Source organism: Protobothrops mucrosquamatus, unplaced genomic scaffold (genome assembly GCF_001527695.2).
Source record: "Protobothrops mucrosquamatus isolate PMUCROS unplaced genomic scaffold, P.Mucros_1.0 scaffold_215, whole genome shotgun sequence".
Lineage (NCBI taxonomy): Eukaryota > Metazoa > Chordata > Lepidosauria > Squamata > Viperidae > Protobothrops > Protobothrops mucrosquamatus.
Window position 1 is genome coordinate 155,124 of NW_015386291.1, and position 15,387 is coordinate 170,510.

The window sequence follows — 15,387 nt, forward strand, 5'->3', positions numbered from 1 at the left end:
TAAGATCCCTCTCACAGTTGCTACTATTGAGCAAGGTACCACCTATACTATACCTGTGCATTTGGTTTTTCTTGCCTAAATGTAGAACCTTACTTTTTTCACCATTGAATTTCATTTTGCTAGATAGCGCCCAGTGTTCAAGTCTGTTAAGATCCTTCTGTATCTTAATCCAGGGGTCCCCGGTCAGCAGGCCATGGAAATGGCTGGCCAGTGTGCACACGTGTGGGCGCACATTCCCCACTTGTGCTAGTGCCCGCAGCCCCATTTGAACATGCGCATGGGTGCGAACGGGGACACTAGCACAGGGCGAGTGTCCATGGCCCGTTTGCGCATGTGCGAATAGGGCCGCTAGCCTGGGTGGATTGTGCAGCCCGTTTGCACATGTGTGAATGGGCTGTTAGCTGCCGCAGGGGAGGGTGCGTGGCTGTTTGTGCATGCGCATGGCACCAGTGCATACGTGAACGGGCCCGATAGTGCCGCGCCAGTGTATGTGGCCCTGTGCGTGTACATGCACCAATGTTGAAGCTGCTCTCCTTCCGGTCTGAGAGCCTGGAAAGGTTGAAGAGCCCTGTCTTAAGCCTATCTTCTGGAGCGTTGGCTATTCCTACCAGCTTGGTGTTGTCTGCAAATTTGATAAGTTCCCCATCGATCCCCTCGTCCAAATAACTGATGAGGATGTTGAAGAGTACTGGGCCCAGAATAGAGCCCATTGCTAATTAATATCTTAATTAGCAATTCTAAAGCAGCCTGTGCATATGGATTAATCCACTGAATATTTCTACTTTGGGGCATATAAACTGCATTACCCTAGGTCAGATAATTGGACCACATAGACTACTACTAGGCATTAGCTCTTCATAATCTTTTTCTACTACTCTCTATGGTTTTATTCAGAGATATCAGACATTAACAGTAATTCATCACAGATTGAGAAAGCACTAACTGTATTAAGATATGACTACACTAACATTAATAGGAAAATGTCTGAAGGTGTTGCCAAATGTTATTTATTATACATTCACACTGCTTTATGTTGTTCCTGACTACATGTTCTATTTGCAACATTCTTTTTTCCCCATCTCTTTTTCCATGGTTTTCTTTTCCACAAAACAGACAATAATGAAAAGATAAAACAGATGCACGGAACTTAGAACTATTACCTTAAGGAGTACACAATAAGGAAGTATCCTCTGTGTCTTATCCCATTTCTTATTCTTATGTACTATGCTAAGGGAACAGAACTTGGACTTTGTATTGCAAGCATCAAAATACTGTGGTTGAGTCTATCCACCAACCAGAATTAGATTTCTTTAGTTATTCTAATCCAACCAAGCAAGGGCAAAACACTGATGTATTATATACAAGCTAGATGAATTATTTATTTTCAACTCTCAAACTTACACACACACTCAGAACAATACACATACAATCCTTTCCAGGACAGAATATAAGGCCTAAACATTTTAGATGCTTAAATCTACTAATGGCTAGTGCTCCTATTCAAAGTAGCTCCAACAAGAGATTATGTAAGATGATGTCCATTCTTCTTTTCATTCTACTTCTTTCTCTTCCTCTCATTACAGAAACACAGTCCTTTAAAGGAACATTCACCAGTGCCACAACTCTCCGGAACAAGTCTTTAAACCGCTCAACCCCATTGTTCTCTGGCCTAGCCAGGATCCGTCCAAAGAGGCATACGTGGGAGAGACCCGAGGAACAAGAATGTCAATTACGAAGTCTGCTGGTTCGTATCAAAGATCTAAGCTTGGGCTACAACTCTGAAGAGACCATCCTTTTCAAGTATTGTAGTGGGACCTGTCCCAAGGCACACAGCAATCATGACCTGGCCCTTTCAATTCTGTTGCAGAAGAGTGAGATCCCAGCATTGGGAAACCCCTGCTGCCGTCCTATACACTATGAGAATGTAGCTTTTCTAGATGACAGCCACCAGTGGCACGAAGTGGAGAAACTCTCAGCCTCTGCTTGCAGTTGTGTGGGCTGATGGCTGTGGAGGGGGGAAATGGATGCAGAGACTTACAAGGCAGTAGCAAAGCATGATTGTATATTTAGCTATAGAACAAAGCTCCATTATTTTATCTCAATCTAGTCCTTGGCGCTTACACAAGTTTTTAAGAGAAAGAATTGCAAGAAACCCCACCAGGTGATGTCTACATCCTTCACTTCAAGCACAGAGCAACTCTACAGAATAATCCCTACTTACCAGGAACCAAAAAGTACTCTCTTGAACTGGGCATATAATCTACTGTATCAGCCCTTTCCCACTCTTCTCAGATACACTTCATTTAAACACATTGCTGGCTTGACAGAATCCTGTCTAATTTACATCTGAAAGGCTCAGGCAACCATTCAAAATATTTATGGGTTATTTCTAAGTTATTTCTTTCTTTCCTGAATTCAAGGAGGGTCTGCCATTTGCCATGTTTCTTCCCAATTTGAGCTCCCCCATATTATTGTTTTTAATTTATCTGTCAATTTCTTCTCTTGGAAAGCTGAGGTTATTAGTCCCAAACTTGTATTATGAATGATTGATATGTACATACTGGTGTAAATAAAATATAAATAAAGCTAGAACAAAAACAGTATCTCCAGTTCTCGGGTCAGGATCATTCATTGTGAGATGATTTTATTATTATTTTGCATTATTTGCATTACTGATGCCCCAAACATCTTAATGTTGATTACTGATAGTCATTCAAACCATCATGAAAATAAGCAGTAAAGATCAGACTAAAGCCACATGCCTATATTTTTTGCAAAAGACATATAGTACTTCTTTTTTAAAAACAAAACATCATTCAGTAATCCCAACAAATCTTTCTGAGCCATTTTTTTGTTTAGCAACATAAGGGTGCGCCACAGAGATTGTCAAGAATACTGCGGAGATATAACTTAGGGTTTCAAGAGGTTTATTTTTTTTTTCAGGAAATGAAGAGTAATAAAAAAGAAATATAAAGAAGAGATAGAGCCATTCAGAGTCAGGTGTTCCTGGTTGTAAATAGAACTGGATTCTAGTCCTGAGCAATAGGAGACCACAGATTCAGCCCTAGTCTCTTCATATTTTACTACATCCCGAATCAAAGATTAGATAAGTGCTATCTATTTCCACATTCCTCAACACTTCCTTTTTTATAATCAAGACTGTTGACTTGTCTTCCACTTCTTCATTTTAGCTCTTTTCTCTTCAGTATTTTGATGCTGATGCTGCAAGTCAAAATGTGGAGATTTCTCCTATTCCCACTGAATACCCTCCACAGTCAAATTCTCATTTAGAGATACTCCAACTTAGCTTTTTCATTTATTTATTTTTAAATATCTAAATGTTAAAGCTGATCTTGTGCTTATGACACCTATTGGAATCATTTTGAAATTATTTAATTCACAGAAATGAATTAAACATATTCAGTTGCAGCATCAATTGTGAGAAAATTCAAAATTCAAGTACTTTTTTTACCATTCAAAAAATTGGCAACACATTTATAAAAAAATAATAGTGCAATTAGCTTAGGCCCTGCTCTCATCTACATATTTGATGGCCACAAGCATCAAAGATGTAATTCTCATTTTCAGCCAACCCCTTTTAGAAAGAATTCATAGCACTAGTGAACATCTATCTATCTGTTTTGCCAAGTTCACTATTTTGAGGCTCAGCAGGTATGATACTAAATACTGAGCAGAGAAGAAAACAGTGTTTAATAGTTCAGTAACTGGAAAAGCAATTAAAGGATAATTTAAAAATTACAATACACTGATAACCCCCTAAAAATAAACCTGTACATTTCAATTCTTAATTTCACCCCATCTATGTTTGCAGCAACACACATTATAGAAAAAAATGTTGTTCCCTGAGATTAGCAGTGTTGTGGTTCATTTTAGTTAGGTCTATTGGCCAAATTGTGGCATATTTCCTTCTTCCTGCCTGTTAAGTGTGAGAGGCAGAACACTTTCTTAGACAATGTGCACTTTTAGGCTCCCTTGACTGCATGGAAGAATGCTTTTATCGCTTACTGTTGGACAGAAAACCAAAGTTCTGTAGAAAAGCAGGTCAGAGATATTTGTGCAGAAAGACCACCACATCAATTGGACAACAAACTAAATTCCACCTGGGAGCAACAGTTAGCCGTCACAGTATCACTTGGCAGTTCTAGGATGGTTCTGATGGTAAGGGCAGGTTTCGACAGATGACAGAGATCCTTCGTTCCCTGGCGACCTTCCTTCCATCGAAAAAGGACTCCTCGTCTTTAAGAATTTCATGAGTGAATTCATAACGAGCAGGCCCTCTTTATTCAAAGAAGACATTAGAGAAGACATCAGTAAATGTCCCAATTGACGCCATGCACAATTAAGAGTCTGAAAAGAAGGCTCCTGATTCAGAAACAAAACACTGGCTTAGTTCTTTCTGCAATTCTTAAAAGTATCTCTAGTTCTGTTCACAGTGAATACCCAGACTATTTCATGTATATGTACGGCTATGGCTCCTCATTAATTTCTGTAAGCTATAATCAAATTAGATATTTCTTACTTCATGGACAAGTCCTAACTACCAAGCACCTACAAGGAAGCAACACAATCTCCTCCTTATTGAACAAAGCAGATTTCTATTACATTCCAAAGTTAGGGAACTGCAATCTGACAGAAGAATCCCAAATGTGAAACTACAGCTTGATTTTCTTTTATTCTAACAAACCACTGTTCCTTAGGTTTTGATGTAACAGGGTACCATGATTTATTAATAACAGAAATAGACATTTCTAATCTCCTCCTCCCTCCACAGAGGAGGGAAAGGTGAAGTGTACAAGCTCAAGGCTCATGAAGCTGCATACTTGTTATAGAGAATTATAATTTTGTTTATATATAATATATATAAATTGACTCATTTTTCCATATGCTTAACAGCACTTTCCTCTAATGTAGTACCTGCTGAATTCACTGAACACAGCTCCTATTAAACATAACTAATATGGTCAGTTATGAGGGCTGATAGAAGTTGTAAGCTAAAATATTAGAAGAGTGCCAGGTTCAATAAGATAATGTACAACTATGGCAATGGCAGGAACTATTTCTCATATTTATGGAGAAAAATCAGTGCATTTGACTCATTATTCTTAAGTGAAATCTCTAACTAATGTCAGTATGTCTCAAAGTGATGGAACAGGCATTACTCAAAGAATTCTTTAATTAGTTTTCTTTGAGCCTATAAAATGTAGCATTTGTGTTCTTAATAATTTCAGCATAGAATATATGTTGAATCCAGGACTGATCTTGGGAATAGAATACATTCCAAAAAGTGATGGTGAGGAATATCATGGAAGAATTAATCTATCAGAGGCTCCTAGATACAATAGCTATACAGAACTGCATATAGAGAAACATGTATCTCTGAAAACCACAATCACAGAAGCATCTAGTTAGTTACTACTGAAAAACAAAAAAGCTAGTCACCTAGCCTGATTATTTAACCAAGCAATTTTTATTACCTAAGAATGTAGAGAGATCGGCGCTCCAGCAGAAGATCCAGCCAGTCCTGTGGATTCTGTTCACTAACCAGATGCATTACACTTGAAGACAGGAGGGACAGGCCTGCAATGGTGCAGCCACAGAACTAGCAAAAGGAAATATAAACATTATGGGATTAGAATAATACAAAATATCTATCACTTATTAACTAATATTAGGAGATAAGGTTGGCCCGAGTTTCATGTTGCAATTGGACAGACATTCTTTTTCTATCACCTAGAAAAAAAACCATTAGGGCACTGTGGGGTGGAAAGACTTGCCATCAGATTCATGACATGAATATGAGCAAGATACTAAATTTACAGACTTTTTTTTCCAGTGATTGAATCACATTTTCATGCTGTCAAAGATGGGTCTTACTTCTGTGTAGGCATGAATAGGACTGCACAGCTGATTTATTATGCAAGTCTTGATAGACAACAATCTCCCTATCAGAACAATCAATGTTCTGATAGGAACCAATTAGTCCACAGAGGAATAGATGAGTCTAGTTGTCAATGAGATTTGTTTAAATTTATAAAACACTGACTAAGTTGAAGTTGCATATGGAAGTTCACAAATTCTGTGGAGGTAGATAGACAGATATGGAATATAAGGAGGACTACTAGCTCAAACCTTTCATGCTTACAGAGATAATACTGCATTTCAGGGAATTGTTTTGCACAGAAAAGCATTTCTTTACATGAATCTCACCTGTAGACTGAAATTCTATTGTCCAAATACAAATTTATTACTTCAGGAAGGACTTAATCTTAACAACTAGGGGTCACTAGTACATTATACTGTACATGAATATAATAACAAAGCCAACTGCTTTTCTCATTAAAAAGCAATCTGAATTTAAGTCCCAAAAGTGCTTTTTCAAAAGGCAACTGGACTTTGTATTTTCTTGAAGACATTTCACTTCTTCAGTTCTGACTAAATAATGGGGGATAGAAGGATTTATATTCCCTGCAGTCATTGGTCGTTAGCACCCTTTCTGAGAGTCATTGAGGCCACTTGGAGGTTTACCTGTGCCCTCAGGGTCACCTGGATAGTGCAAATTGGTGTGGAACTTTCTTGGAACTGCAGAAGGATTGTGTTGTAAAGACAATGTTGAAAGACAAAGGTCACTCTTTAGAAGACAGCAAAGTCCACATTCTGGATGAGAGAACCACTGGATTGAAAGAGGGGCCAAAAAGACCATCTATATTAAGATTGAACAGCCCTCTCTCAACAGAGGGAGAGAGATACAACAACACCTATCTCCTGTTTACAACATAGTCCTTTCAATGACTCTGAGAGCACAGATAAACCTCCAAGTGACCTCAACGACTCTCAGAAACAGTGCTAAAGATCAGATGACTGCAAGGAATATAAATTCTGACATCAATCAAAACTGAACAAACTTATTGGATGAGAAGCAAAATGTCTTCAAGGAAAAACAAAGCCCAGTTAGCTTTGAAAACTTTGGGACAACCATGGCCTGGATGACGGAGAATCTCCATAGACAAACTGAATTTAAGGACACTGCTAAAAATTAATGGATTCTTGCACCACCTTCAAGAATCATCTCTTCAACTTATAGCTCGTTTCTGGGATCTCTTCTTGATTAATCTGATTAATTTCTAAAACTGCTGCTGTCTTCATTTTGCATTTGTTTTTCTGATCAAGGTTAGAATACACTTTGCCATTGCCAAGCAAATTTATAAAATAATCTTCCAACCTAATGAGGTCAAGCTGGCCAGAGATTATAAGAACTAAAGTCCAATCCATCTAGAAGACATTAGAATAAGGACAGCAAGTATATATCATTCAGTCCTGAATTGACTACTAGGATTAAAATGGCAGCAATGGCATCTCAGCTGTTTCTTCTCAAAGGACAGATGCCTATATATGCTTCAGGGAAAACAGGTTTGCTTGTGTTGAAGTCTATTAGGGTAGGGTTTTTCACATATTATACCACTTTTAGGACATGACAACATTCGAGTACCACCAGTGCTTAGCAAGGTGTGAAAAACTTAATGACTAAAAAACAGGGGGGGGGGGCTTTACTGTTTAGATTCATTTGTTGTTATAGAAATGGTTAGTTTATAATATTATAGAAAAATAAAAAGTTGAGATTCAATGTTAATGCTTCATTCTACTGCAACAGAGGAAGTCAGAAGTCAATGCCTTTTCTTTTCTTTTTCCCTTCGCCCCCTCACTTTTCCCTTTTTCTCTCACCTTTTGCTCGCAAAAGCCTCTTGCTCACTCACTCTGCTTGCAAAAGCCTTTCGCTTGCTCTCACTCACTCAGCTTGCAAAAGCCTCTTGCTTGCTCTCACTCACTCTTTGCTCTCAAAAGCCTCTCACGTATGCGTACCATTGGTTGAAAAACCCTGTACTAGGGTCACAGAAAAAAAATGTTTGACCCTTGATATTGGAGGAAGTTCTGGAAATTCAGCCAAAACACTCTTATTATATAACTTTCCCAAAAGTAAAAGATTCACCTTTTCCCAATGAAAATTTCTTCATAACAATCAACAATTCAAGGAACAAAACCAACTTTCACAGGAATAGTAAAAAATGTCATTTTGAAATAAGTCGCAATAAATATGTGCCACAACTTATTAAGTCTTCCTCTAAGGTCCATCATGCAACTCTATGAAACTATAGGAAAAACTACAAAAGAACACTTTCTAGTAATCTGTAGATTCTATGCTATCTTACCTTGACACTGTCTACATGAGGCTTTATGTAGCCACTTTTATCCAAATCCAGGACGTGGACTTGAGCGAGCTGTGGTACTCCTGGGGGAAAAGCAACACTCCGGACTCGTTGTAAGATCTCATGACACTCTTTGCTCCAGTATGATTTTTCCGTCTCCCGATACTTATGAATAGCCTACAAAAATGAAAAGAGAAGGCATGAATATCCAGAAAGAAAATGAGATAGCCATTTACATGTTTGATCACCCATATATATGCACTCCTGTGATGACTACAGAATCTCATGCTAATCACTGTGATAAAACACCAAATGTCATGGATAACCTTTTTACATTGCCTCACATACATATTTCAGTTGAAACACCTCATAATTAAATACCTATAAAACTGGGGGAATTTTTTTGGGGGGGATGAATTAAATACACTGATTTTGAAATTTATTTGGCAAGGAAAAAAAGCTAGAATTAGATTGAAAATGTTACAAGAAGCAAAAGAAAATAGAGGATTTGGCCTGCCTGATTGGGCTTATATTATCAAGCCATCTGTATTAACTTGGTTAAAAGAATGGATAACTTTTAGAGATAAAGGATTACTATACCTAGAGGGGCATGACCTACATCTCGGATGGCATGCCTTCTCACGGTATGGGAAGAATAAAATACATAGATACTTTCAAAACCACTACATAAGAAACCCACTTCTTCTAGAATGGGAAAAAGTAAAAGCGAAAATCTACATGAAAATATCTGGATGGCTTCAACAATGGAACCGTTTGTTCACCCATACTTAATTAACCATGAGAAAATTGTAACCTATAAATACATTTTGAATACTGAAGGGAAACTAAAACCCAGACAAGAACTGAAAGAACAGGGCATTGATCTATCATGGTGGCCACACTTGCAAATTCAAATGAGATATGAAAAATATGTTAAAATATCTGGATTTTATAAAGAACAGATAGAATTTGATCAGATATTATTGACATCAGATGAAAAATTGATTAAGAAACTGTACATGTTAAGTTTAAAGATGGAAGAGGAACAAGTTAAAGAAACAATGATAACATGGGCAAAAAACTTTGGGCATAACATCAAGTTAGAAAACTGGCAAAGTCTTTGGGAAATAAATTCTAAAATACAAAGGCAGTGACTTACAAAGAAAACCTATACAAAATGTTCTACAGATAGCACTTAACACCTGTGAGATTAGCGAAAATGTTTAAAAATATGTCTAGCAATTGTTGGAAATGTAGACAAAAACCAGGCACATATTATCATCTTTGGTGGACATGCCCCAAAGTCAAAAGATTTTGGTCAAGAATACATATATGGTTAGATAAAATGACTAAAAAACACATAGATTTTAAGCCAGAAGTATCTTCGTTAGGTATAATTATAGGAAATTATGAGAAGGGATGTGTATATTTAATGTTACATGTATTAACTGCAGCAAGAATTGTATTTGCTCAACATTGGAAGGATGAGGAATTACCAGCGGAGGAAGAGATAATTAAGAAAATTTTAGATTGGGCAAAAATGGACAGACAGACACTAAAAATGAAAGAGAAAGAAGATTCAGATTACTTTACAACATGGGATACATTTTATCAATGGCTAGAAAAAGGAGGTAGAGAGAAAGGAGTGTAACATATATTAATAAACTAAACATTGGAACCCAGACACTATGTTGCTGATAAAATATTAAGGATTTGTGACTATAAAAAATTAATAAAATATTGAAAAAAAAGAATCTCATGCTAATCACTGTGATAAAACACCAAATGTCATGGATAACCTTTTTACCTTGCCTCACATACATATTTCATTTGAAACACCTCATAATCAAATACCGAATAATTAGTTTGAAAATATGGTACCATCTTATTCTAAAGAAAGATGTGAAATGTGGACAACTTGACAGCGTTCATCTAACATTCTGGGGTCACCATCCCACTATATTGTGATTTGGCTTTGCTTAATATGGCTTATTATGTTAAACAAACCCAAACAACTGCATTAGCTTATTTCTAAACAAACCATAATTTAGCATGTGAACTCAGTCAATGACTGGGATTTTCTATGAACCAACAAGTTTTATTTCACCTTTTCCCAGTAGTTTAGGGAATATAGAAAAGAACAATCCTTCTATAGAAATTAACTGTACCAAAGCTATCAGGTTTGATTGATCAAATGCCAACAAATATATGGTTTGTAAGAAATGGACATAGCATTACAATAAATGATTACAGTACAGACTCATGTATTACTGAATCATTAAAAAAGCTGTTTTTATTGTGAAAAGTTGGGTAGGAGATAAGAGGGAGAGGGAGAGTACAGATTAAAGAACTGATCTGTGCACACTTATTTGCAAATGAAGGAACATTTAAACAATGAGTTTCAATAAAGGAATTTAGATTTAATACAAGGGATCTAATATTCACATCCTGATTTATTAGTAAAAAGCTAGTTCACACCAGTAAAATATAGCATAGATATATTTTATTTAATAGTTTGCATAAAACTGCTTGGTTTGTATTTTCCAAATACTTCACATAAAAAGGATACATAAACATTAAGGTGGGATAAAAATACTTCAAGTTAAAATTCTATTCATTGTCTAAACACATACTTGAGTTTACAAATGAATGGCAATTAAACATCTGAGCCAAATTCATTAGAAAGGACATTTAAATGAAAAGTATATAATTTTATTCAACACTAATCAAGTAATGAAAAAACTTATCACGTAGACAAGATTGGCTGCAATAGCTAATATGTTGGATCTTGCCATATCCCAACCTCGTTCAGTTGATATTTATATTTCTAGTCCACAAACAGCACAATATCTGGATGATATATTTATGATTATTCTTAATTACTTAACCTTAAGTAAACTATTATTTATATTGTCCATGTCTCAGGCACAAATGATAACTCAGGCAAAATTAAAAACTAACATAATGATGAGTGCAGTTTCCTAGCATTATAATCAGAAACCCTTGAGAAGCCCACAAGATACGCATCCATCGTTTCCTGCTGTAGCATCATAACAACCAGCATCAAAGACATGCTTATTAGCATATTACCATCCAAGCAAATAGCTTTCAGTAGCTTCACCCAACAGCAGCCAGTAGTAGCAGCAGCTCTTCCACAGGAGATGAATGCAAGAAATCAAAATTCAGAGAAGTATTCATGCCCAGACTATTAATCGTACCATTTCCAGTGAGAAAAGAAACAAGTGAAAACAATATCAGGCTAGAATGGCTATATAATAGTAGAGTACAACAGTATCATATTTGGGATACAAAGCATTCTATTTTTAAATAGGGAGGGCAAGATATCTCCTTTATGTTGTTCCACATAGTAATATTGTCCCATCTTACAAAAACTAGAATGCCCATCTTCCCATCTTATGACAACACCCAATATTCATCGTCTTCACAAGGCACAATAAACCACAAACTAGCTAACATTATTTTAATCTAATGTATTGGGCAAAGTAATCCAAAAGGCTTGTTTGTGGTTTATTATAGTATGCTGTGTAAACCCACAACGTGTGGTTAATTTGGGAACCCCTATGCGTGTTTAATAAGATCCATTAAGTCTACTTGCTCTCTCCACATATGTTCTAAACTAGGAAGCTTGAAACATTCCGATAACTGATTTGTTGAATAAGCCACTGCAATCATAAACGGCGCAAAGGTCAGTTAAGGAGGCTCACATAAAACACGAAGCCGATCCTAAGCCAACTACACTTCAGCATCAATATCGGGCCAAGGAGCCCCGCTGAATTTTCCTCGAAGCCACGCAGAGCCACCCACCCCGTCCCAATGCTCGTCTTGATAGCGGTGTCGGCGCAGCTGCGGTTCCAGCTCCTGAGCCAGCAACGCCTCCTCTTCCTCGCTAATGAAGTCCGGCGTCACCGAAGCGCTGCCGGCCTGCAGCTTTCGCCAGAGAGCCTCGCTCGACGCACGGACCTCGGCCGGCAAGGGCCGCAGCTGCGCCTCCTCCGCCGCGCAGAAGGCCCGAGGCGATGGCGCGAGTCGCGACAGAAGCCGCAGCAACCGTCGCCCGGCAATCTGACCGCGCGCCGGCATCGCAGGTAGTGCACCGAGAAATTAGAGCGCCCGCAGTGCATGATGGGCCGACCTCCGTCATTTGCATACTGACGTTCTGCTTTGGCGTAAAAGCAAAGTAGCTCACGTGGTGCAAAACATACTTCAAGGTGCCTTTCCTACCTGGAGTCAGAAGAGCGGCTGGAAAGTTATCTGTGATGGTGTCTACACATCACATTAAAAGACAGTAATTGGCCTATTCAACTTGGCACTTAGAACAATTAGAGATCTTGGTAATTCAGTAACCATTGCTACCTTTCTGGGACTGAAAAGAACATATGGCATATGCCAGTCTTCACTGTCCATTAAATATGGCTAGTGTCAAATTGCATACATGTAGCCCTCAACTTACGATCACAATTGAGCCCAAAATTTATGTTGCTAAGAGAAAAAAGTGAGTTTTGCCCCATTTTATGACTTTTTTTTACCACATTTGTTAAGTGAATCACCGCAATTATTAAGTTAGTGACATGGTTGTTAAGTGAATCTGACTTCCCCATTAACTTGTCAGAAGGATGCAAAAGGGGATCACGTGACTCCGGGACACTGAAACTGTCATAAATGTGTCAGTTGTCAAAAATCTGAATGTAAATCATGTGACCCTGGGGATGCTGCAATGGTCATAACTATGAAAAATGGTCATAAGCAGGGCTTTTTTTCTCATAGAACGCCAGAACGGAGTTCCGGCACCTTTTTTGGATAGAACCTTGTAGGGTAGGCAAGTCGGGTTGTATGATGTGTGTGAGTTCCAGCACCTTTTTTTTTTTAGAAAAAAAGCACTGGTCATAAGTCACTATTTTCAGTGCCATTGTAACTTTGAACGGTCACTAAGTGAACTGTTGTAAGTCAAGGACTACCTGTACTTATCCAGTATTATAGGAGTCACCTTACAGATATGTTCACGATACACTTAACTGTAAACTGGGCAGTGTCATCTTAGCTTACTGTGATAAGACATAAATTAGATTCAGTTTTTTTTAAAAAAAGGTTAATTAAGCCTTTGGTGATCACCTCTTTGAGCAGTCTTATTTTGTGGGAAGACCCAGAGGTTCAAGCCGTATATTGGATGGCAGGGATTTTGCAATTATCTTTTTTTGCCCCTTTTAAATATTTTTGTTTGTAAAATTTGGATAGGTATGTATAAATTTGAGCAGTCTCTCATCCAGTTAGTTTGAAGTCCAGATCAACTTCATTTTCATGAATGTAAAATTCAAGGCAAAAATCCTTGAGGCCTCAATTGCTCTTCATTGTTCCCCACAGTATTGTGAAAACAGAAACATGCCATTGAACTTTGCTTAGTTTTATAATCAAATATATTGTTTCTAGAACCTCATCAGTATGGAAATCACCATTTTTAAAGGAATGGAGAGATATCACTCCAGATACTTGAACCACTGCAAACATTTTTTTATGCAGAACTTAGGTAAGGCACTTGGAATTCTGTTCTCCTCAAGGTGCTGACATTCAAGAATGGTTTTAAGAATACAACACTCACATTATTAGAATAAAACTAAATTAGAATTGAAATCACACATTCTTAAAATATATATTTATTAAAAAAATAGGAACATCCAAAAAAAACCCTACTTCATTTATGGTCCCTGTCTCCATATGCATACAATGGTACAAATGTTAACAAGTACAGTGTAAAAAATGTAACCCAGCATGTTCATAAAAACTATTTTCACTAGTATATTCTGTGCTGTAATAAAATTCAGTTGCATGTCAAAGAACAGTTCTCAGTATAAGCATTTACTTCTGTTGACCTTTCTTAACTACAGTAGAAACAATATGTTATGTCTAGAATACAACTAAGAAAAGGAAATATATTTCTCAATTTCAGTTGAATAGAACAGAAATTTTGATATAGCCTTCGTGACAACATTCATTGAAACTGAATTAATAGTAGCATGGTGAAAGAAATTCCTAGAAGAAGCTGCTAAGGAAGTGATCAAAGCTATCATTCTGGAGATCATCCTTCTCAGCTATTTCTGTTTGGCAAGCTGCATGTTGGAGGGTTTCCCTTCTTTTGCTGAGCTGTTGTGGAGAATTTAGCCTAAAAAAGGGTAAATAGACAAATAAATAAATACAGGTGGTCCTCGACTTACAACCACAATGGAGCCCAAAATCTATGTTGCTAAGTGAGATATTTGTTAATGAGTTTTGCCCCATTTTATGACTTTTCTGGCTACAGCTGTTAAGTGAATAATTGCAGTTGTTAGGTTAGTAATCTGGTTGTTAAGTGAATCTGGCTTCCCCATTGACTTTGCTTGTCAGAAAATTGCAAAAATTGATCACATGATCCCGGGACACTGCAACCGTCATAAATATGAGTTAGTTGCCAATATCTGAATTTTGATCACATGACCATGGGATGCTGCAATGGTCGTTAAGTGTGAAAAATGGTCATGTCACTTTTTCAGTGCCATTTTAACTTTGAACGGTCACTAAATGAACTGGTATAAGTTGAGGACTACCTGTAAATGTGCTTCTACTCTTCCTTATGAATAGCTCCAAATCCAGAGAGGGGACAAGATTTAATTATTCCATAATAGATATTTTTTTAAATCCTAAATCAGTCTCTGTCAGTGCAATTAATTGATAGACTATTACAGATGTCAGAATCCAAATATACTCCATCTGTAGTTATCAATTATGAAACCCCGCATTTCTGCCTGCTCTGGATTCTGTCATACGATGAAGGGAAGGGGGTGAACAAAGGGGCTTTATGGCCCTCACTTCCTTCAGCCTACTTCAAAGGGACTGGATGTGGAATCACCAAAAGGACTAACAATAACAATAGGGGGTCATTAGCTTTCATGTGATCCTTCCTGAAGTTTCCTCTCTGTAGTGAGGAAAGGGGTGGGGATGAAATGCCTGAGACTGTCTCTGGGAGAAGGGGGTGATGGGGGTGGCTAAAGGGGGGACCCCTTTAAAATCTTGAGTTGGAAAGCTTTCACCCCAAGTCCTGTTTAGAACGCCTGCAACCATCTTCTCTTAATAAAGATGCCTATTGGAAGAAATATTCCAAGAGTTCTGTCTTCTT

The 15,387-nt window shown here is 37.6% G+C and overlaps 1 protein-coding gene across 1 annotated transcript; it reads right to left on the reverse strand.

Annotated features, from left to right (window-relative positions):
* Positions 1 to 2,952: 2,952 nt before the first annotated feature.
* On the reverse strand, positions 2,953 to 12,323 carry ALKBH7 (alkB homolog 7). Its single transcript, XM_015827419.2, has 4 exons — positions 12,048 to 12,323; positions 8,226 to 8,399; positions 5,496 to 5,620; positions 2,953 to 4,298 (listed from the first exon to the last, which is right to left on the reverse strand). The coding sequence occupies exons 1-4, from the start codon at positions 12,321 to 12,323 to the stop codon at positions 4,163 to 4,165; spliced, it is 711 nt and encodes a 236-aa protein (XP_015682905.1). The 3' UTR covers positions 2,953 to 4,162.
* Positions 12,324 to 15,387: the final 3,064 nt, after the last annotated feature.

What these genes read in the sequence shown, in the direction of transcription:
- ALKBH7 (XM_015827419.2), bottom strand. Translation starts at nt 12,323, where the DNA reads ATGCCGGCGCGCGGTCAGATTGCCGGGCGACGGTTGCTGCGGCTTCTG. An exon ending in AAGACGAGCATTGGGACGGG is followed by an intron (nt 8,400 to 12,047) that starts GTGGGTGGCTCT and finishes TCATTTTTGTAG; the next exon opens with GCTATTCATAAGTATCGGGA. An exon ending in CTCATGTAGACAGTGTCAAG is followed by an intron (nt 5,621 to 8,225) that starts GTAAGATAGCAT and finishes TCCTTTTGCTAG; the next exon opens with TTCTGTGGCTGCACCATTGC.